Source organism: Somniosus microcephalus, chromosome 25, assembly GCF_052327205.1.
Source record: "Somniosus microcephalus isolate GS21.2 chromosome 25, FLI_Smic_1.0, whole genome shotgun sequence".
NCBI classification, from domain to species: Eukaryota; Metazoa; Chordata; class Chondrichthyes; order Squaliformes; family Somniosidae; genus Somniosus; species Somniosus microcephalus.
The window spans coordinates 30,827,786-30,848,880 of record NC_141011.1 but is presented as its reverse complement, the minus strand read 5'-3'; the positions used below and the strand labels follow the sequence as shown (position 1 = coordinate 30,848,880).

General features: G+C 44.8%; 1 protein-coding gene across 1 annotated transcript in view; it reads right to left on the bottom strand.

The window, feature by feature from the left end:
- Positions 1-76: 76 nt before the first annotated feature.
- ssu72 (SSU72 homolog, RNA polymerase II CTD phosphatase) overlaps positions 77-21,095 on the bottom strand; it is an 89,274-nt gene continuing 68,255 nt past the window's right edge. The window contains exons 3-5 of the mRNA XM_085967076.1: positions 3,516-3,655; positions 3,306-3,424; positions 77-369 (exon numbers count right to left, since the gene is read on the bottom strand). Coding sequence (XP_085823202.1) covers positions 268-369; positions 3,306-3,424; positions 3,516-3,655 — 361 coding nt within the window. The 3' untranslated portion in view covers positions 77-267. The remainder of the gene's footprint in view (positions 370-3,305; positions 3,425-3,515; positions 3,656-21,095) is intronic.

Here is a 21,095-nt window from a genome sequence, read left to right as displayed (position 1 = left end):
ACCCAACCCAACCCACAGAAAAGATCCTTTAAAAATGTGAAATGAGATTGGAGAAATAAAGAGACTGGGGGCTGGATTCCGGCCAAGGGTTTTTTTTTAATGAAGCTTTTCTTGTTGGATACACTTTGCGCCATCGTCAGATGGAGACTCGTTGTACAAGAGATTCATTCGGACACATTACAGGACCAGCGCTGAGCAGCGATTCAAACTTAAAATAGACTATAAATTATATACAGATCAGCACTGCAGAGCCCACCGCCCCACCCCTCAGTAGAAGCAGACGGTGTGAAGGAAGGTCCGGCTGCTCTTCTCCTCCAGCTCCTGAATCAACTCGTCGATCTCATTCTCCATGTCCTCGGTGCGCTGCATCTAAACACAGCAAACATGGGAAAGGTGAACATTTAGCAGTGAGCGTGTAGGACTGAAGGGCGAAGACACGAGGGAGGGAGAGAGAGGAGAGACGAGGGAGAGAAGAGGGAGGAGGGAGTAAAAAAAGCGGAGAGGAAAAGAGAGGCAGAGGAGTTGGATACGTTAGGAAAATGTTACTGGGGCCATGACCGCTCATTCCTTGGCTTACCTCTGCCCTGAATTTTACCAAACTGAAAATTGGTTCAACTGAATTTAAACACAACATAATAAAGAGCAGGAGCAGGCTATTCAGCCCTCCGAGCCTGCTCCACCAGTCAGTAAGATCATGGCTGATCTTCACTTTCCAGTCCTATCCCCATATCCCTTGATTTCCTTCATATCCAATATATTGCTGTCTGTCTTGAATATAGTCAATGGCTGAGCATTCACCCTCTGGGGTTGAGAATTCCAAAGATTCACAACCCTCAGTGCAGAAATTTCTCCTCATCTCAAAGGGAACTCAAATGAAACAAGAACTGTGCAAAAATTAGCTGGACTAGTCCTGGGTTAGTTATTGGGGGGGGGGGGGGGGGGGAGCGGAATGACAAATTAAACCACCATTTAAATGCATGCCACCCCCTCGCCCCAATACTAGGTTTGTAAATTTCCCCTCCAGCTTTCCTGTTACCACAAACCCAGCGCCAGAGGGCCTCACCTTTCTCCACAGTCTGGTCCTCACTTTAACCATATACACGGAGTAAAATCAACAGTGCCAGCTTCATCCAAGGTAGTGCTTGGTCCCTGCCCCAAATCCACTGCCACCGAGCTCGGATTTGGAGTTTCCCCTTGTTGGAATTGAGCCGACAGCAAGTTGTAAGTTTGCCCACAGCTGCTTGCCCTTGGCCCGGCCCAGCTCGCAGCAGCAATGCAAGTGCACCTCCATTTTAACATCAATGGACCTGGGGACCAGTCCAACGTCCTCGAGCCTGCTGGCATGGTTGGTGGCCTCTCTCTCTCCCCCACCCTTTCCCCTCCCCTCAAAATATTTATAAACAGAGGGCACTGATAGGAGAAAACAGTAACATTTGTGTGTGTTAAACAGCAACAATGCAAGGCAATTACTGCAAGTTTCAAAGAGCATGTGACTGGATTTTATACAGATAGGAAAGCATAACCTAACTGAGGTCATAGTCCACAAAAGAAAATCTGATTTTATATAAAATTGCTCAGGTTGCACACCTATGGTAAAGAGCCTCAACCCACCTATCCAGTCAGTGCTGTACAGATTATATACTGGTAGGTTAAAAAAGGAATTAATACTGAGATATGTATTAGCCTGCAGAATGCATTGTTCATGCATTAAATCAGGCACCATGTTTCAACTGGAGGCCACCTCATTGTTGAAGCACTGAGCTGCTGTGGCCCAGTGCCAGAGGTTAGATAGGCTGTGCCCCAGCAAGGGTTGCAGGTTCAATGCCCTGACTGCTGAGCTTCTCAAAATGTTACTGTGGGAAGGGGCTAAACCAGGGCACCAAGCATTTCCCCACAGGGCAGAAAGGAATCACATGTCTCTACTATGGGTCGATTGTCCCCATCTCACAGCAATGGGCTCAGTGGCACTTGTACCGAGCTGGTAGCAGTGTGGAGAATGCCGAGGGGTGGGAATTTCTCCTTGTAGCAGACTTGCTCTCAATAAAAACTGCAATAATTTGGCCAAACACATTTCACTTCATAGCCTCCAGTGGATCTGAATTCGAAGAGATCCTAGAGCTGAGAGCAGTGTTCCTTCCCTTCATGTGGTGTCTGATGGTTAGACTTCCTATTGGCAGCACAGGAGTTTGTCTAAAACCACTGCAAGCAATCAGCTTCGAACATTCTCATCTTGTGCACTGTTACTAGGTGAGCATAGAATACATTCAGCTGGGAACAGAGGTGAATGCTTAGCAGTGAAGTAGAATCTCACCACTTTGCCCTCTGAATGGGTTATACTCGAGAACAATTCTCTTCTGGTGTTACTGCATAACATGGACACCAAATGGTGATTGGGGAATGAATATTCTTTCTGCTGAATGAATCTTGTGTCTGGTTAGACTTGCATCCTATAGTTCTACAAGAACTCAAGAGCACTTTCATTTCTTCCAAGATTTTGGGGGCTTTAGGATTAACATTCTCACACTAGGATTATAAACCAAACCATTTTTTAACCTCGATGTTAAATGTTGCTGTATAGAATCCAGCCATACCATTCGTTATTGTTACACAGGAAATGTGGAACAGCAAAAGTTGGGTAGGTCAGGTAATGAAAGTGAAAGGAGAGGCAAAATTCCAAGAAGCACCTGCTGATTTTTTTTAAAATTATATATAAAGACACTTCAACATCCTGACACCAACAATACAGTCCGGGCACCAACAATGCAGCCGATGCATTAACTGCTTCCCCAAGATAAGCTCGCAGGAATCAAACTTACATACTTTTAATCAGATTTGATCGATCAGGGATACACACCTGCAGTAAAAGTGGCAGACAGTTGTAGCATTATGCAGAAAATCCTAGTGTTGGGCACTCAAATCAGAATAGGAATTGAAAGGCTTCCCAGTGTTAATTCTAATCAAAAATAGCCCACTTTCTATTGATTGTTCCCCAGTCAAGCCACGGTTGTCTCCTGTAGCATTGCATGCTGAATTGGTGGACCAACCAGAAGGAAATGAGTTGCACCAAAGCATGTTCCACATTCACTACTCCATCAGGTGACAGTAACTATGTAAAATTCTTATGCAATCAGTATTGCAATGTGAACAAATTGTGGTAGTGTTCAGGAAACATTCACCTGCAAACATCTGGCTGGGTAACTAACACCTGATCCCATTTGGATTCATCGTGGGACGTTATTCTGTGCTGAGCACTGTTTCACATTCTTTCCCAGTCCTCCCAATACACAAAAGGTGCAAACACTTACACATTGGCACAGTTCACAAATGAGGAAAGCTCCGATTGTGGCTTCTTCATGATTATCCTGAATGTCCACGTTTATGACATGCACTGACTGGAATGTCTCCTGTTCTCTTGAGTTCAGATCTGGGAAATCACAACATGGGGGCATCAACAAACCACGTTTCACAAGCAGCTAGGTCAAAGGGTTGGCGAACACAAGGGATGGCCATTTTACCTTCAAGCACCTGATCGTACACACGCTCCTCACAGGTTACTATCATATCAAACTGGTCTTTGCAGGTCTGGAAACGCTCCGGTCGAGATTTTATCCGTTTGTTTCTGTCCAACATATGGAGAATCCCATTCTGTGTATATCTGCACTGAGGTCAAGGAACTTAAAGGTATACATGGAATAAACTATAAACTTCCACAGCAACAGGCAAGATTTGTATTTGTCACAACCAAAGCTAATGTGCTAGACCCAGTTCTGTAGACTGAAGTCTTGTCAATTCACATCTTCAAATCACAAATCCAGGTTGACTTAAAGGGCAAAAAATCCTATCAGATGTTCTCCTGATACAGGTTCCCAGTCTGCGTGTTGCTCCTTATATGATTTAATGCAGAAACATCTCATAAAAGTAAGAAATGGGCACAATTTTATTCAAGAGTCTCTTGAGGATGAGTTATGAAACCTGCACAATGTATGGCAGATACAACCTGGTGACTTATTGGTACCGACAGTAATGGAGTATTGTGGCCCATAAGCTCTGAACGCGATGAATTGCATTTTCTCGTATTGCAATCATCTGCCACTGTGGGGTTTAAAATTCAGGCAGTGAAGAAGTTTGATATTTTGTTTACAACTCTAGAGACAGAAACTGCTTTCCAGCCCCAAGGTTTTACATTAACAGAAAATTCAACTCCATTTAAATAAAAAGCAACATTTTGTACAAACAGAACTTCTGCCCAGTGTTCAGGCCACAACAATCCAATCGGTCATATCACGGGCAACAAAACCCAGCCTGAAACACTGCAATCAGATGGTTACAACATGGGCTGCCTGATGGTTTGATTACTGCTGTGGACAGGGTTTTAGCATAAATGGTCCCCAGCGAGATAAGTTATCCCCAGTACTCAGTCACAATACAGCAGCTCATCAGCAACTACATAGAATAATGAGCTTCGCCTGGTATCGAGCTAATGGTCAGTCACATTGTCATAAAATTAGACTAGATCTCTTCCTCCACAGCTGCACACAGTTCAGAACATGAGGTTTCAGTTTGTAAATAAAGCATTGAAATTTCTATTGTGAGATTTCAGTTCTCTAAAGTCCTTCAATAAAGATTACCTGGCAGAGGGAATAACTTCTATTACCCATGACACAGATTGGACACCTGTCATCGAACTGACTCAAGCTTTCTATCCAAAACAAACCTAGTACTTCAATCCTTTGTAAAATCAGAGCACCAAATACAAATCTCTCAGGTGCAGGGGAATGTGCAACTGCTCTGTATTGGAGGAAATGACATATTGACAGTCACAGTTTTAAATAGTTTCCTCCCCTCCCCATAGTTAGGGTCAAACTTTAAGATGCGACACACCAAGGATCAGCTTGTTTACAGATAGCAACCCATGAAGATAGTTCCAACTTCTGAAAATTCAGCTGATAAAAGTACAAACACTACTTATGTCAAAGCTAGTGGTCCCATTTCACCAGAATCTGCTGTTTAATCACTAGAGTAGAGACCTGATGGCTAACATTTCTTTGAAAATTACATAGGAAAAACGGCACAGAAACGGGCCATTCGGCCCAACCAGTCCATGCCGGCGTTTATGCTCCACTCGAGCCTCCTCCCGTCTTTCCTCATCTAAATCTATCAGCATAACCCTCTATTCCCTTCTCCCTCATATGTTTGTCTAGCCTCCCCTTAAATGCACCTATACTATTCGCTTCAACCACTCCCTGTGGTAGCGAGTTCCGCATTCTCACCACGCTTTGGGTAAAGAAGTTTCTTCCGAATTCCCTATTGGATTTCTTGGTGACTATCTTATATTGATGACCTCCAGTTATGCTCTTCCCCATAAGTGGAAACATTCTCCCTAAACCTTTCAATTTTAAATACCTCTATTAGGTCACCCCTCAGCCTTCTCTTCTCAAGAGAAAGAGACCCAGCCGGTTCATCCTTTCCTGATAGGTATGCCCTCGCATTTCTGGTATCATCTTTGTAAACCTTCTCTGCACCCTCTCCAGTGCTTCTATATCCTTTTTATAATATGGCAACTAGGACTGTATGCAGTACTCCAAGTGTGGTCTAACCAAGGTTCGATACAGATTTAGCATAACTTCCCTACTTTTCAATTCTATACCTCTAGAAATAAACTCTAGTGCTTGGTTTGCTTTTTTTATGGCCTTGCTAACCTGTGTCGCAACTGTGTGATTTGGGTATTTGTACTCCGAGATCCCTTTGTTCCTCTACCCTACTCAGACTCGCACCCTCCAAGTAATAAGTGACCTCCCTATTCTGCCTACCAAAATGTAATACCTCACATTTATCTGTGTTGAACTTCATTTGCCAATGATATGCCTATTCTGCAAGTTTATTATTGTCCTCCTGTAACTTGTTGCAGTCCTCCTCAGTATTGACTATCCACTCCAATTTGGTGTCATTCATAAATTTAGAAATGGTGTTTTTGATTCCAAAGTCTAAATCATTAATATAAATTGTGAACACTGATCCTTGTGGAACACCACCACCCACCTTCTGCCACCCTTTACCCCCACTCTCTGCTTTCTGTCTTGAAGCCAGCCAGCAATCCATTCTGCTACTTGTCCCCTGACTCCGCATTCTCCGACCTTGTTCATCAGTCTATTATGGGATACCTTATCGAAGGCCTTTTGAAAATCTAGATAAATTACATCTACTGCATTACCATTGGGTAGGGTTTCACACAGAAACCAAACAAAGCTAAAATTAAACTTCCGGAACGTTTCTCAATGGGAATTGCCTTCCAGCTTCAATGTTACGTTAGGACGGCCAGTGATCAGGTTAGCCACTTGTAAGTTAGTTATAAATCACCAAGAATTTGGACTACAGGGAACTCATTTTAACAATCCTACAAAATGAGACCCTAGAAAGGTGGCCTTCAAGATAAAAGTGAGCCGTCCACCTCAACCCTAAAGGGAAAGGAATTTCATTAGCAAAATTTCTGGAAGGGTTACACTGAATTCAGCAAACGTGCCAGCCTGAAACAAGTGTCCAACCGTTGGGAAACCTTGACTCGTGAAGGGCACTTCTGGGGATTGGCTTGTGCTGCTTTGGAATTACACTAACAGGTGAGCAAGTACATGCTCCAACATCGCTCAAAAGCAATGTCGAGGCAGTTTCAATTTGGACACAAATTTGATTTTTATGTCTCGCTTGAGATGGAGAACAGCCAAAAATGACCTATGTGGAGGAAATCGATAGGTTAGCAAAGGTCAAACTGCAGCTCTGACCAACGCTCAGACATTAAAATATGTTGCATTTAATTTCTAATTTGCCAGTGTTTTGGCTGCCAGAGTGTGTACACATTGGGCCCCAATAGAGAAGCACAAATGGTTTTACCCTGGTTGATTCTTTAATGCAGAAATCAGTCACACACAGAATGCTACCAGCTCAGTTTTTCTTTACACAAAGGATTTGTTAAATTGATTGTGGTTATTTTGCTCAGTAATTAGCTTTTAAATTCCTTACAACTTACTTAACACTGGAACTACATAGTACTAAATGTTAGTACATTTTAATTTGCTGTAATTTTCTCTGAAATAACGAGAAATCTGGACTGTAACTTACACTCAGGTAAAATATATATGAGAGATATCAATTGTCAACTCATGAGGAATAACTAGTTTAAAATATATTTAAAAAATAATATCTATCTCCATCACCCTTCATGGCTTCAGGACGTCCCAAAGTGCTTTACAGCCAATGAATTACTTTTGCAGTGTGGTCATCTTTGTAATGTAGAGAAACACTGCAGCCAATACCTTGTGTTAGGGGTGGTCAAATTGGCACTGAATGCATGGGCCAAAGAGTTATGTCATTTCAAACTAATATCTCCTGCTCCCAAATTCAGCCTCAGATGGTCTGTTGAGGAGGTGCCGACGATCAGCCAGTCCCACAGCGAAGAGTACGCTGCCTGGCATGCAGCCATGTCCGATCAGCTAGTTGGAGGTCATGGTCCACCAGTCACTTCAGCTAGTCAGTGCATGGCATTGGTTAGAGGGAAGGGGGGCCTGTTAAGACAGTGTAACTGAACCACACCAGTGAGGGTCCAGGTTTGATTCATGGTCTCTGTTGAGTTAACTGATCTAAAATGGGGACAGTAGCATAGTGGAAATGTCACTGGGCTAGTAATCCAGAGGCCTGGACCAATGATCCGGAGACGCGAGTTCAAATCCCACCACGGCAGCTGGGGAATTTAAATTCAGTTAAATAAATCTGGAATTAAAAAGCTAGTTACCATGAAATTATTGGATTGTCGTAAAAACCCATCTGGTTTACTAATGTCCTTTAGGGAAGGAAATCTTAAGTCCTCACCTGGTCTGGCCTATGTGAATCCAGACCTACAGCAATGTGGTTGACTCTTAACTGCCCTCTGAAATGGCTTAGCAAGTCACTCAGTTTTAACAAACCGCTACGAAACAAAAGAATGAAACTGGGTGGACCACCCGGCTACGGACACGGCAACGGCACACCCAGCCCAGTCGACCTTGCAAAGTCATCATCACCAACTTCTGGGGGCTTGTGCCAAAATTGGGAGAGCTGTCCCACAGACTAGTCAAGCAACAGCCTGACATAGTCATACTCACAGAATCATACCTTTCAGCCAATGTCCCAAACTCCTCCATCACCATCCCTGGGTATGTCCTGTCCCACCGGCAGGACAGACCCACCAGAGGTGGCAGCACAGTGGTATACAGTAGGGAAGGAGTGGCCCTGGGAGTCCTCAACATTAACACCGGACCCCATGAAATCTCATGGCTTCAGGTCAAGCATGGGCAAGGAAACCTCCTGCTGATTACCACCTACCGCCCTCCCTCAGCTGATGAATCAGTACTCCTCCAATGTTGAACACCACTTGGAAGCAGCAGAGTAGCAAGGGCACAGAATGTACTCTGGGTAAAGGACTTCAATGTCCATCACCAAGAGTGGCTCAGTAGCACCACCACTGACCAAGTCCTGAAGGACATAACTGGCAGTCTGGGCCTGCGACAGATGGGGAGTGAACCAACATGAGGGGAAAAACCTACTTGACCTCATCCTCAATCTACCTGCCACAGATGCATCTGTCCATGATAGTATTGGCAGCAGTGACCACCGCACATTGTGGAGATGAAGTCCCGTCTTCACACAGAACACCCTCCATTGTGTTGTGTGGCACTACCACAGTGCTAAATGGGATAGATTCAGAACAGATCTAGCAGCTCAAAACTGGGCATCCATGAGGCGCTGTGGGCCATCAGCAGCAGAATTGTATTTCACCACAATCTGTAACCTCATGGCCTGGCATATCCCTCACTCTACCATTACCACCAAGCCAGGGGACCAACCCTGGTTCAACAAGGAGTGTAGAAGAGCATGCCAGGAGCAGCACCAGGCATACCTAAAAATTAGGTGCCAATCTGGGGAAGCTGCAACACAGGACTACATGCATGCTAAAAAGCAGAAGCAGCATGCTATAGACAGGGCTAAGCAATCCCACAATCAACGGATCAGATCAAAGCTCTGCAGTCCTGCCACATCCAGTCGTGAATGGTGGTGGACCATTAAACAACTAACAGGAGGAGGAGGCTCCAAGAATATCCTCAATGATGGTGGAGCCCAGCACGTGAGTGCAAAAGACAAGGCTGAAGCATTTGCAACCATCTTCAGCCAGAAGTGCCGAGTGGATGATCCATATCGGCCTACTCCCGAAGTCCCCACCATCACAGAAGCCAGTCTTCAGCCAATTCGATTCACTCCACGCGATATCAAAAAATGGCTGAGCGCATTGGATACAGCAAAGGCTATGGGTCCCGACAACATCCCAGCTATCGTGAAGACTTGTACTCCAGAACTAGCCACGCCTCTAGCCAGCTACAACACTGGCATCTATCTGACAATGTGGAAAACTGCCCAGGTATGTCCTGTCCACAAAAAGCAGGACAAATCCAACCCGGCCAATTACCACCCCATCAGTCTACTCTCAATCAGCAGCAAAGTGATGGAAGGGGTCATCGACAGTGCTATCAAGCGGCACTTACTCACCAATAACCTGCTCACTGATGCCCAGTTTGGGTTCCGCCAAGACCACTCTGCTCCCGACCTCATTACAGCCTTGGTTCAAACATGGACAAAAGAGCTGAATTCCAGAGGTGAGGGGAGAGAGTGACTGCCCTTGACATCAAGGCAGCATTTGACAGAGTCTGGCATCAAGGAGCCCTAGTAACGCTCCACTGGCTGGAGTCATACCTAGCACAAAGGAAGATGGTTGTGGTGGTTGAAGGTCAATCATCAAAGCCCCAGGACACTGCGGCAGGAGTTCCTCAGGACAGTGCCCTCGGCCCAACCATCTTCAGCTGCTTCATCAATGACCTTCCCTCCAACAAAGGTCAGAAATGGGGATGTTCGCTGATGACTGCAGTGTTCAGCGCCATTCACAACTCCTCAGATAATGAAGCAGTCCATGCCCGCATGCAACAAGACCTGGACGATGTTCAGGCTTGGGCTGATAAGTGGCAGGTAACATTGGCGCCACAGAAGCGCCAGGCAATGACCATCTCCAACAAGCGAGAGTCTAACCACCTCCACTCGACATTCAATGGCATTACCATCGCCGAATCCCCCACTATCATGCTGGGGGTCACCATTAACCAGAAACTTAACTGGACCAGCCACATAAATACTGTGGCAACAAGAGCAGGTCAGAGGCTGGGTATTCTATGGCAAGTGTCCCACCTCCTGACTCCCCAAAGCCTTTCCACCACCTACAAGGCACAAGTAAGGAGTGTGATGGAATACTCTCCACTTGCCTAGATGAGTGCAGCTCCAACAACACTCAAGAAGCTCGACACCATTCAGGACAAAACAGCCCGCTTGACTGGCACCCCAACCACCACCTTAAACATTCACTCCTTCCACCACCGGCGTGCTGTGGCTGCAGTGTGTACCATCTACAAGATGCACTGCAGCAACTCACCAAGGTTTCTTCCGAAGCACCTTCCAAACCCGCGACCTCTTCCACCTAGAAGGACAAGGGCAGCAGGCGCATGGGAACACCACCACCTCCAAGTTCCGCACCATCCTGACTTAGAAAGTATATCGCCGATCCTTCATCGTCACTGGGTCAAAATTCTGGAACTCCCTCCATAACGGCACTGTGGGAGTACCTTCACCACACAGACTGCAGCAGTTCAAGGCGGTGGCTCACCACCACCTCAAGGGCAACAAAATGCTGGCCTTGCCAGTGACGCCCAGATTCCATAAATGAATTAAAAAAAATATGCAAAAGTACAAGTACTATAATTGGCCTCAGTATCCCGACTTTTGGGGGGGGGGGGGGGGGGTGCGTAGAAAGAACGTGCGAGTGAGCGAGCGCGAGAGCGAGCCCAGGTTGCTATGCCTGATCACTATCCAGCAATTCTTAAATGGAAAGCGTGGGCACATGCAGTCAGGCTCGGCTGCGATTCACCCAAACTGAATAGCCTATCAAGTTATTGTTCAGGGTCATGTGAAGAATGGCCACGGGGTGAGGTACAGAAGGGCAAGTAGAAATGGTAGAACCTCAGGCTAGCAGTCAGTGCCTTGAGGAGAGGAAAAGGAGAAAAATAAAAGGCAATCTTTCAGACTTTCAATTTGACAAGTGAAGTGTTTGGGCTGGGGAAAAGGTCAGCGACATCTCCAACAGGCAAGTGATACGTAACCAGACTAAAGCTCAACGTAAGCTCGAGGAACAGCAACTCATCTTTCGATTAGGCATTTTACAGCCTTCTGGGCTCAACATCGAAGTTCAACAATTTCAAACTATAACCCCTGCCCCCTTTTTTCATGCTGTATGATTTTGCCATTCCCATTTGCAACATTTTATCTTTCCTGCCTCTTACAAAAGCACAGTATATTCCTTCAAGTCCTTCCTCCCCTCCCACCATCTCTGCACCTGCTTAATATCCGTTACATCTCCAGCTTTTTCCCAGTTCTGATGAAGGGTCCCAGACCTGAAACGTTAACTGTTTCTCTCGCCACGGATGCTGCCTGGCCTGCTGAGTTTTTCCTGCGTTTTCTGTTGTTATTTCAGATTTCCAGCATCCGCAGTATTTTGCTGTCGTAACCAGACTAAAGTTGATCAGACAGCAAGCATCACACTAAAGTGGTAGAACACACCTCTGGAGTACTGGAGGGAGAAACTGGTAGATGATCAAAATCTACATTCTTGTGAACTAAGCAGTTCAGTAACTTGAGGCAAGGCTGGATTGAAACCTGTGTGTTAGTGCTGAAAGGACAGTGTCAAGCAGTAGCTGCATTTGTAGAATAGTATGTTCTATATATTTATAAGTAGTTGCCTTTCATAACCTCAAGATCTTACCTCATTCCTTCTCCTGGGTCCGAGCACAGGTAAAATGAACTAGTTACCAATGGATGAACGACTGAGGCAGAAACGTGGCACACTGTCAGAAATTCAGTGATGTCTGGAAATGTTAATGCAGAACAAAACAAACAGACACCAACTCAGAATATGGTCATAATGAAACCACCAAAACATTCTGCTGAGCTCAAACATTTATTATAAAATACACAACCACAAGTCACTGCAGACTCTTTACATTAATGTTTTGATAAGATTAGGTCAATAAACCAGCCTGGATTCCTTCAGCATTTATATCCGCAATGTTCCCTCATGGTTTACATTCGGCAGTTAAACACATACCTGTTCCCAGCACAGAATGCCAGTACACATCACTTCTCCATTCTTTCCACTTGAATATTTGAGGAGTAATTCTTGCTTTCCATCTTGAGCACACTAAGTATGGGCAACACGCTCTCTGGTGTCCTCAGTCGAAGTCCCGTTAGAGGTCTAATTTTTCCAGGCATCCAAACATTTTGTACTTTCAGAATTTTTCATTTGAATAATGGATATGCAGAGGCAGAGGTTAGGGAAACATCCTAATCCAAATAGAAAAGGAAGTGCTGGCTGTGCATTTAAAGGGCACTCAGGTCAGCTTGGGAATTAAGGAGGGCCACAAGGTTAAGACGACATCCTTTCCTACTGCAGCGTACCACCACCTCCCCAAACTCATGTCCAACACAACAGTAGCCAATGGTCGAACATGTTGAGTGGGGAGCAGGGCTTGCTTTTACAGATTGACTGAACTTTTCCAAAAACCTCACTAGGCGTTCGAGCAACTTACAAAACTGCAAATGCTTGAGGAACAGTTCACTGCGGTGTACTGTGTGCTACCGTTAGCCACCAGACACCCAAGTATTATATATAACAGAAAACGCGGGAAAAACTCAGCAGGCCAGGGCAGCATCCGTGGAGAGAGAAACAGAGTCAACGTTTCAGGTCGAAGACCCTTCTGAGTTTTTCCAGCGTTTTCTGTTATTTCGGATTTCCAGCATCTGCAGTATTTTGCTATCACCCAAGTATTATATGTTTGATTCACATGTAGATTAGGAAGGGAGCATGGACATCTTGGGTGGGAAGAGAAGTCCATGAGTGAGGTGATCATACATGAAATAGAAGGATTGGGTTCAAAGAACCAAATGGTGTTTTCTCATTCCAAGTTATGTGCGTGCTTGGAAAGTAGACAAAACACACCGCAAGCTCAGTCTGGTCTGTGCTCAGTAAGCCAACTCAGCAAAGGCAACAGTGGGGTACTTCTTTGCCTCAGCGTCCCCTAACGAGGGGAGAGAAACCTTTGCTCACCCTTTCTTTGCCCATGGAGGCCCTTGGGAGTGGTTCTCTTTTATTGGAGAAGTTTGCTCATGGTTAATGTTTAGTTAGTCACAATCTTTCACACCACTCCCTGAAGAAAGCAAACTGGAGTAGGAAGTCGTTGTGTGACTCAGAGCCTGTGCGCACCGAAACCATGGCCTCAAAACCTACTGCATATCTAAAATGTGGTCAACAGATTCTCACCGCATTTTAATCATTACTCAAATTAAAGGCTGCTTAAAGCTCGATTTTCTGCTGCAGTAAATTCATTCTTTTCTTCTCTCACACGGGTGCTGCTGGGGCACAGTTCTCGGAACCTGCAGCCTCCAAGTCAGAGTCTTTGTCCGAGGCCCAGGTTTTTCGATCATAGAACAACTTAACCTTACCCTCACCGGATATCTGTATGCATTTTCCATTAGGGGTCACTAGACAGTGATCTAGAGGGGTGGGAATGCCAGATTTCCCCTCCCTAACTCGGACACGGAGGCCAATTGCAGTGTCGCTACCATCACTCCCATTGGGATTGGCTAATGCAGCACAAGCCAGGGTTAAAACCAGGCATCTTTCTGGTCTGTTTGGCTAATTACCTCATCAGGCAGAAGAACTGTAAACAAATGTTCAATTCAGCTTCAGATGAAGAGGGGTTTGGGGACATTCCCCTTCATGTCTGCACCACTTCTCTGGCTATTCCAGTCAGGGCCAGAAAATGTTTCACCTGGAGCCTACTGGATGTTTCAGGTCTAAGTTTACTGCTGCACTTACAGAAAGATTGTCTGTGTACAATCTATTACAGCCTGCATATGAAGCAGACAGAAAGAACAGCAGGTCCATTAACAGCAAGTGCTTTTTCTATTCATTTGGGTACAAATGATCTGGAGAACTAATTCCTCTCCAGAACAGCCACATTGAACAGAATGAGCTTGGATCTGGTTATTCACATTCTAGCAGAGGGCTCGTGCATAGAACCAGATGATTACAGCACAGGAGGCGGCCATTCGGCCCATCGAGTCTGTGCCGGCTCTTTCGAAGAGCAATCCAGTTAGTCCCACTCCCCGCTCTTTCCCCATATCCCTGGGATTTGTTTCTCCTTCAAGTATTTATCCAATTCACTTTTGAAGGTTACTATTGAATCTGTTTCCACCACCCTATCAGGCAGTGCATTCCAAATCCTAACCACTCAAAAAAGTTTTTCCTCATGTCGCCTCTGGTTCTTTTGCCAATCGCCTTCAATCTGTGCCCTCTGGTTATCGACCCTTCAGCCGTTGGAAACAGTTTCTCTTTATTTACTCTGTCTAAACCCTTCATGATTTTAAACACCTTGATCAAATCTCCTCTTAGCCTTATTTGCTCCAAGGCGAACAACCCCAGCTTCTCCAGTCTATCCACATAATTGTAATCCTCATCCCTGGAACCATTTGAGTAAATCGCTTCTGTACCCTCTCCAAAGCCTTCCTAGAGCGTGGTGCCCAGAATTAGACACAATACACCGGCTGGGGCCGAACTAGTGTTTTATAAAGGTTTAGCATAACTCCCTGGTTTTGTACTCGATGCCTCTATTTATAAAGCCCAGGATCCCATAGCTTTATTAACTGCTTTGTTAACCTGTCCTGCCACCGTCAAAGATTTGTGTGCAAACATCCCCAGGTCTCTGTTCTTACACCCCCTTTAAAATTGTATCATTTAGCTTGTATTGTCTCATTCTTCCTACCAAAATGTATCACCTCACACTTTCTTGCATTGAATGTCATCTATGTGTCTGCCCATTCCACCAGCCTGTCTGTCCTCTTGAAGTTTATTACCATCTTCCAAACAGATTACTGCACTTGCAAGTTTCGTGTCAACTGCTAATTTTGAAATTGTGCCCTGTACCCCAAGTCCAAGTCATTAATGCATGAGGAGCTAATGTAAATGTCAGATTATATACCATCACTGCAAATAGGCCACACCCCAAACTGCAGCCCTCCGAGGATTTAAAAAAAAAATCCATTTCCATAACTCAAAACTGATTTTACTTTAACAAAAAGGTGCTGCCTATCCAGAGAGAATGGATACATTCTGGGACTCCCCCTTTCACATTGATTTTCTATTTATATATTGAAACGGCATTCAGATTTAGGAGCAGAGTGGAAGGCGAGGCTCGTTTTGTTTTGTTGTTAAAGCCTCAACATTCCCATTAGTGTTTTCCCCCACCCATAAACAACTGCTTGATTGAAGATGAAAAATCAAGATAGTAAACTTTATAAAGTATCTCTAAAGGCAAGTAAAGATATTCATTCGGGTGGGAATCATGGAGAGACCAAGTTTCATTTTGATCAGCCAGATTTGTCTGACTTAAACTCATGTTGGAGTCTACAAACCAAACTACTGAAACCCACAAAGGAACTCCTTCTGTTTGCCCAATAGGGAACGCACAAAAAGACAGACTCCACCAGAACCAGACTGGTGCCAGTGTTCCAGCGCAAAGAATGGATAGAGCAGCGGTGGGAGTTTAACAACCAGCAAGCTCGGTGGGAGAGTGGACAGATGGAAAGATTTAACTTACAGCACATGGAGAAGCTAATAAATATAAGAGGAAAAAGAGCAACTAGAAGCACTGGTTACTATGGGGAGGGATGATGTCATGGCTTTGACAGAAACTTGGCTTGAGCTGGGGCAGGACTGGGAACAAAACAGTCTTGGTTAGAAAATTATTAGCAGCGAGAGAGAAAGCTGACCATGGACACAGTTACAGCATTAGACAGAAGGACATTATTAAAGGTAGGGTTTCTCTGGATTTAATAACGACTTTGCAACAATACTGGGCATCCATTATAGACCCCAAGTAGTTTATTTAAAAAAAGGTTTGTGGACAATACAGAAACATTTGCAGAAATAACAGTGCTGTAGTAATGGTAGCCTGGCATTAAATGAATGATGGTGGTGGTGAAAAAAAATTGGGCAACAGTTCACAGAATACAAATGCAGTCAGGACTGATTTCGAAGTCAGTAGAGAACAGGGATTCTGGACAACAGTCAGGTGGCATGAAGGTCAAAGAATAGAGGGGGGGGGGGATGGGGGGGGGTGGGGGCGGGGGTGGTGTAAAGAAAGTCAAAAACCAAAACCTGTCGAACTGGAAAGAGCACCTTTTAGCGGGTGAAAGCTGATCTAACAAAGTTCGATGGCAAAATACTGCAGATGTTGGAAATCCGAAATAACAGAAAATGCTGGAAAAACTCAGGTCAGGCAACATCCGTGGAGAGAAATTTGAGTTGACATTTCGGGTCGAACCCTTCTTCAAAACTGGAAAGAAAAGAAAATATATCGAAGGCAGGGCTGCAATCGGACAAAAGAAGTAAAAGAAACAAAAGAAGTAAAAGAGACAATAAAAGGTATTCGAAGCTAGACGAGATGGTAATAGGCTGAGATTAGGTGTGAAGTGTACTGGCAGGGCAAGAGATAGCTGCCAGGTGCGAGAGAGAAACAAAAAGGGGGGGGGGGGGGGGGGGAAGGAGTGGAAAAATTACAAGAAAAAATGTAATAGGGGCCGAGGTTATGATCTGAAATTGTTGATCTCTATATTGAGTCCGGAAGGCTGCAGTGCCTAATCGGAAGATGAGGTGCTGTTCCTTGAGTTTACGTTGAGCTTCCGTGGAACAATACAAGAGGCCAAGGACGGTGAGGTCAGAGTGGCAAAGGAGCGGTGAATTAAAATGACAGGCGACCGGAAGCTCGGGGTCACCCTTATGGACTGAACGGAGGTGTTCCGCAAAGCGGTCACCCAATCTGCGTTTGGTCTCCCCAATGTTCATTAATGAACAAAGTTCATTAGGAGGGACAGAAACCTAACTGGTGGGATTTAAACAGGGAGCTGCAGGAGAGATGGGTAAGGATCTGGGAGGCAACATGTTCCAGGACACGAGAGGAAAGGAAGGTTGGAGATGGGGCAGGTAGTTTGCAAGGACAAAGGGTTTGACTGGTTTTTTGGAGGTGGTGGTGGTTTTGAAAAGGAGCGGCAGTATTTAAGGAGTGGGAACCATTTCCAATGTCAGCTAGCATGGGTCAGGATGGGAAGTTGGGTAGTCAGCAGTGAGAATGGCATTGATCTCAGAGGCATGTGGGAGAGAAACTAGAGAAACAAAGGCAGGGCATGGGGGTGAGGGGCTGGAAGTTTGACTTGGTGGGCATGCTGTGGCTCAGTTGGTAGCACCCTCGCCTCGGAGACAGAAGGTTGTGGGTTCAAGTCCCACTCCAGGGACTTGAGCACATAAAGCTAGGTTGACAGGCCAGTGCAGTGCTGAGGGAGTGCTGCACTGTCGGAGGTGCCGTCTTTCGGATGAGACGTGAAACCGAGGCCCCGTCTGCTCTCTCTGGTGGACGTAAAAGATCCCGTGGCACGATTTCAGAGAAGAGCAGGGGAGTTATCCCTGGTGTCCTGGCCAATATGTATCCCTCAATCCACAAGACAAAAACAGACGATCTGGTCATTATCACATTGCTGGTTGTGAGAGCTTGCTGTGCACAAATTGGCTGCCGCGTTTCCCATGTTACAACAGTGACTACACTCCACAAGTACTAATTGGCTGTAAAGCACTGAGACGTCTGGTGGTCGTGAAAGGCACTATACAAATGCAAGTTTTTCCTCTTTCATGCAGCAGCGGAGGCAGCTGAACTGATGGTCTCGATCTTAATAACTGAGCCCCTAACACTTGTTAGAGGCGGTGGAAGGGATAAGGGTTTAAAGGGGACAGCTGGTAGTGAAGAAAAGCAGCTTTTTCTGGGGGTGGGGCAGGTGAGGATATCTTTGATCTCCAGGATGATCCTGGAGTAGTGGACTGTTTTGGCAAAGGTGAGGTGAGGGAATGGATGAGCAAATTAAGAGCTTTATTAACAGGGTATTGTGGCAAATGAAGAGGTAAACACTCAAGCAGCTGTAAGCAACAGTTGGTAGTGGGGAAGAGGGGGGAGAAATGAAAATCGGAGCAAAATCAGGTGTGGATTTGTAAGGAGTAGGTCATGATAGCCTAATAGAATTGAATTATTTTGAGGAAGTTGTGTGCATACACATGGAATGCAATGGATGTGGTAAATTTGAACTTTTAAAAAGGCCTAAAAAGCCAGATGTGAGAATGAGATGATGATTCAGGTCCAAGGTATTAAAGATAAACTGGTGACAGATAGATTTGCTGGCTGAAAGTTAGATTGGCAGTAGTAGTAAATGGATGCTTTGCAGATTGTCAGTGGTATGCCAGTGATTGTTAAGGGTTTTCCTTCTCCAAATACACAAATGATTTATGAGCAGAGGCACTAAACAAATTGCTGACACTGCCAAAGCAGAAGGAATGGCAAACTGCAAGGACAAATGCAGGAGGTGACACAGCTTAGGACATTGGGTAGCTGTGTGCCAAATGCACTTCAACATAAACATATGTGAATGGCACATTTTAGGAAGAAGCAACAGAATACAAATGCGAACTAAAATTCTCAATGGAATGCAGGAACAGATCTAGGGCTACAGATACACAGATGGTTAAAAGCAAGACAAATGTGTAAAGTCATAAGGAGGACAATTGGAATTGTATATAGGGACACTGAATACAAAAGCAATGCGATGATGAATTTGTACAAGACAATGACTGGACCACAAGCAGAGTACCGAGTAGTTCGAGGCACCAATAAAAAGGTCCAGTATAGATTCACTGGGTGATGCCATGGGATAAGATATGGTTAGGACAAAAATTGAACAGGGGCTGCATTCACTGGAGCAGCGAAGGATGGTTGGGAGGGGTGGGGTGGTAAATTAACAACTATTCAAGATTTTGAAAGGGTATTGACAAATTGTTTCCATAGGTTGGCAACGAGGGGCATAAATTTAGGATTAGTACCAGAAGCTTAACGGGGAGGTTAAAAGGATTTTCTTTCCACGCAAAAGGGTTATTAGAAGATTGAAAGCGTCACAAGTATCTATTGAAGCAGAGTCAACCGCAGCATTTCAGAGGAAACTTGGGTAACAAAAATCATTACAAAATCATCCTAGCAGGGAAATGAAATTAGAGTAGATAGTTCTGAACTGAAGCCAACACTGGCACAGATTCAACAGGCCAACTCACCACCTTGGTGCTAAAATGATGATTCTATAGGAGTTAATACAATAAACCACAATGCATGCTTATATCCACATGGTGCAGAAAGCTTGCAACCTACAAAGGGTAGATTTTCCCTTTTAGATGCTGCATTAGATTACACACCTCTCAACTTTCTGAGCTACATTAGCTAACTGGTATCCTGCCAAAACAAGTCATTGGAAACAGAATACAGCTTCAAAAAAGAGACCCCTGCACAAAATACAACTGGAACACGAACTGCCAGAACGCAAAGGAAAACATCTCAAGTCACAGTATTTCAAACCCGCCCACTGTCTGCCCTGTATAACCATCAGGGCAGCTGGCTCAAATCAGCCAGCTCCAAGGTTGCTGCCGAAATGCAGATTCCAGCTATTCTAGAGCTCACTGACGTGGCTGCAACCTAGCAATTACCAAATGCCTTGAAATCATTCTTTTTAACCTTCAAACGATACACACTTCGACTACTACAGAAATGAACTGGCATTTATATCTCACCATTAATACAGTAAACTTCCCAGGGAAAAATGACAGCTGAAGTTAGGAGAGGTGACCAAAAGCACGGTAAAATAAAGGATGACAGCGACTCCCCAACCCGCCCCCAAACCCACAGAACTGTGCAAGGAGAGAGGAGAGGATGCAGCTGGATGGCAACATGTTCCAGGATGAGGATAGAAGGGTCAAGGGTGGGCTTGGTTTTTTTTTTTTTTTTTTAAAAAGAATGTGATAAGTTTTGAAGGAAAAGGGAACCATCGAGATAGGAGAGACATAGTTCAGTGATTCAGTTGGGGTGCAGAAGGAATCAAGGGAGCAAGTGGGTGTGAAAAGCACGGTTGGGGGCTGGGGTGGGGTGGTGGTAGAGGGGGAGAAGCTACAGAGTGATACAGATTTTGAAGAGGTAGAGGCAGGGGTGGTTGGACCAACCAGAGTCTCAACATCTAACATTCAGCCCCATAACTCCTCATACTTAGCATTGGAGCCAGCAGGGAAGGGGCCAAAGGTGGTAGCTGGTTAAGAGGAACTTAGGGTTGTCCTTACTTTCCAGGACCACCCTAGAGTAAGAGGGCATTTGGCTGTGGATAAGGAGACATAGTTAAGGAAATAAATTGGGCCCATTTAATTTTACTTGGGTCACACTAAACACTATCTGGTATCTCATTGTAAAAAAATCTTCAGAACAGAACGAGACTATTACCTCCCACTTCCAAGAGAGGCTTGCTATGCTGTGGTTAAAGAATCTGCAGGATCTATTTTCAGTTTTTGCTAAATTGTTACCTGAAAATTAATTTCCTGACTCGCAATCTCACGGTTTGGTTCTGTGCATCTTTCAGCCACACGTATTCTCTCTCTCATCCTCTTTAGATCATCAAAAATATTTGTACAACCTAAAACTGGAGAAAGAGACTAGATGAAAAAGCCAAGAGTTTTCGGTTTCATAATAAAATTAGGGAGTATTTGGAAGAATTGGATTAAGAGCTGAAAAATTCTCAAAGCAAATTAAAAGGAACTCAAATTTTCAGACCCAATTTCCAGCAATAGGAATGCAGGAATTGAAGGGTAAAAGCAGAGTGTTTCACGCAGCACAGCGAAAAACAGGGATGAGTAGACTCAACACGCAGCCTCAAGAATCTATGAGATTCACTCAACTAACAACTTGCTACAGCACTGGGTGTCAGGACAAAGTGGGCTAAATTAAAGTTTCATCAGAAAGTTTCTGAATCAGCCCTTGTGCTCCATATGGACAATTGGTTAACAGTAAATT